At 43.4% G+C, this 2,667-nt stretch overlaps 1 protein-coding gene across 4 annotated transcripts in view; it reads left to right on the forward strand.

Annotated features, from left to right (window-relative positions):
- Positions 1 to 2,667, forward strand: part of lrpprc (leucine-rich pentatricopeptide repeat containing) — a 52,786-nt gene that overhangs the window by 2,956 nt on the left and 47,163 nt on the right. For all 4 annotated transcript variants that reach the window (XM_032540675.1, XM_032540673.1, XM_032540674.1 and 1 more), the window contains 5 exons: positions 1 to 112; positions 317 to 461; positions 615 to 772; positions 887 to 992; positions 1,186 to 1,293. The exon at positions 1 to 112 ends at the window's left edge or, in 2 of these variants, runs on beyond it. In XM_032540675.1, coding sequence (XP_032396566.1) covers positions 1 to 112; positions 317 to 461; positions 615 to 772; positions 887 to 992; positions 1,186 to 1,293 — 629 coding nt within the window. The remainder of the gene's footprint in view (positions 113 to 316; positions 462 to 614; positions 773 to 886; positions 993 to 1,185; positions 1,294 to 2,667) is intronic.

Consider the following 2,667-nt stretch of genomic DNA (forward strand, 5'->3'; position numbering starts at 1 on the left):
TAATAACATCCTGTCTGTGATGCGGGGAGCAGGAATTGAACCGGGTCCCGACACTTATTTTGCGCTGCTTAATGCCTACGCTGCAAAGGGAGACCTGGAAAGTTTAAAAAAGGTGTGTGTTTCTCCAGTTGGTTGTCAAGATGACCCTGATGCACATTTTATACATGTTTGTATCTAATGAATATCACCCCCCGCCCCAACCCTGACATTTCTCTCTCTCTTCCTTCTCTACTGCTATCCTTCCATTCCTTCTGTTCCTCCCTGCTTCCCAAACTCTGTCAATCTTTCTTTGTTCTCATCATCCTCTCTGTGTCAGACTATGGAGGCAGCAGATAGTGCAGACTGCAGTCTGATGGACAGGGACACCATGCAGGTCATCTTCACTCTGGCCAAGGCTGGACACCAGCAACACATCCCAGAAATGGTTGAGCGCTTGAGGCATGAGAGGGGCTACGTTCCAGGTACACAGACACCTGATGTTTCCACATCACTGTAGTCTTCAGCAGCTAAAGTAATACCATTACAAACACTGCTAACCGATCAGCTGTATTTGCTATCATCATAACTGTGTTATGTGGCTGAGCAGAATCAAATATTTGTTTTTCTTCCTGTAGATGCCATGAACTTGTGTCTGAGCCTCATCACCCAGAGCCAGGAGGACACAGCTTTTCACATCCTGAAGACTTTCCCCACGCTGCAGTCTGAAAGCTTCAACACAGAGTCTGCCAACCTGGGCAACTTCTTCCTCAGACACTGTGTCAACATGGACACGGTATACATTTCACCAGTTAGCTCCCTTAAGCTAGTCTTATTACAGTGTATGTTAATCAATCAATATTCATTTGATTGTTGAAATGTTTCGGATGTCTTTGTGTGTCCACTACAGTCACTGGAGAAGATCGGCAGCTATTGCAAAGAGCTCCAGGAGTCTAATCTGCACACTTCGGCGCTCAGCTTCACTCTGTCCTGTGCTCTAGAGGCCAAGAAGCTTGGTACAGAACACACGTCCAGTAACTTGCATTTAGAGAGACTGCCATAGCCACTTGGACACACATGTGTTAATTCACTATTTCTATACACACACCCATCTATGTGCATTTGTTGCATTGCCAATATTTACATATTTATATACAGGTTACTTCAGTGATTGGAAACTTGAAAACTGAATAATTCTTTTTTTTGCAGGGATGTCTTTAGAGCTGATGAAGATGTTGAAGAAGCAGGACTTTCCCATAAGGCCTCACTACTTTTGGCCCCTGCTCACTCAGCATGTGAAGGACAGCAACACAGCTGGTATATATGTATACACACACACACACACACACACACACACACACACACACACACCTTCTCACTTAGCATGGTAAAGTCAGCAACACACATACACACCATCACTCCTTAAAGATAAAAATTACACTGAAGCTTTGCCTATCTATTTTGTATCAAATTCATTATGCCTAGTGTACTTTAAAAGAAACAACCACACCATGAAACATTTTTTTTCTGTTAGGTTTTAAACGACATTCTTCATACTGTATATACTGCCATCCTGTGTTTAAGACATCATTTGGAAGGCAGTAGCGTCAGATAGACCAATAGTTCTTAAAAGGGAACATGGTGAGTTGTTGTGAGAAGCTTGTTTTTGGATCCTAAAGCCACTCCAGCCTCATGTTAACAATTCCATGCGTATGTGAGAACCTTAGGGGTGCTGTGGAAGCCCAAGAAGTGAAAAAAATGTTCTCACCAGCTGTTAGTGTGTCCAATCTGAAATGGAGAGCGGGGCTTTTTTGGTGAGCATGATATTTGCAGTTTATGAACATGTGTGTTATTTTTGTGGTGTGGAGGGGATTTTGACTTCCTCAGTCCTCTGTACCAGAAAGAGCTTTTAAAGGAGTGTTTCCCTCAAATATTAATGCTCCACAGAGTGGTCCAACTGGGACAGATTTCACTGGGCTCGGGCAGTCAAGGGCAAAGAGGTCTGATCCTGCACGAGAGAGTTAGGGCAGGAAGAGAAGAAACAACACATACATACACACTTACTCAGAAACAAAAACATACAGGTCTCTCTGGAGAGCTCTAGGAATAGATCGCAAAGTTTAGAACTCACCATGTCAGCCACTTTGGACAGATGAGCTAAAAAGACACTCTTGACTTTCAGAAAGTGTGCTCATAGTTTTTATTCTTTTTCCTCCAAATTCTGGCCTCTTGTAGCCTATCATAGCTGGTATCATGGCACAAACTGATTCTATGTTGTCTCTAGCTGACACTTTGTCAACTCTGCAGAAACTGCTGAAAGATGAAAGTGATGCTCAGTGTATAAGAATGGTTAATCTGGCGACCTTTGCCCCATGGCAGTGGGCACCTAAGCTTCCTTGTTGGGGACACTGGGGGGGCTCAGTAGCCTGAGGCATATGCAAACACATACATGGATGCACATACAAGCCTGATGTTGAGGGGTCAGAGGTCATTTTGCTCCAGTGGCTGCCCTCAAATCCTTTTATCAAACCAAACTTTTTTCTCAGCTCAGTTCCACATCTTCCGCCGTCCTTCGTTCCTTTGCCCATTTTTTTCTACTGAGACCTGGAGGCGAGTTAAAAACAGATTTTCAGGTTGTGTCACACTTTAATATCGGTAATTTCAAATTAAAAATAGATCAGTAGCATCAGT

The sequence above is a fragment of the Etheostoma spectabile genome, chromosome 17 (genome assembly GCF_008692095.1).
Source record: "Etheostoma spectabile isolate EspeVRDwgs_2016 chromosome 17, UIUC_Espe_1.0, whole genome shotgun sequence".
Classification (NCBI taxonomy): Eukaryota; Metazoa; Chordata; class Actinopteri; order Perciformes; family Percidae; genus Etheostoma; species Etheostoma spectabile.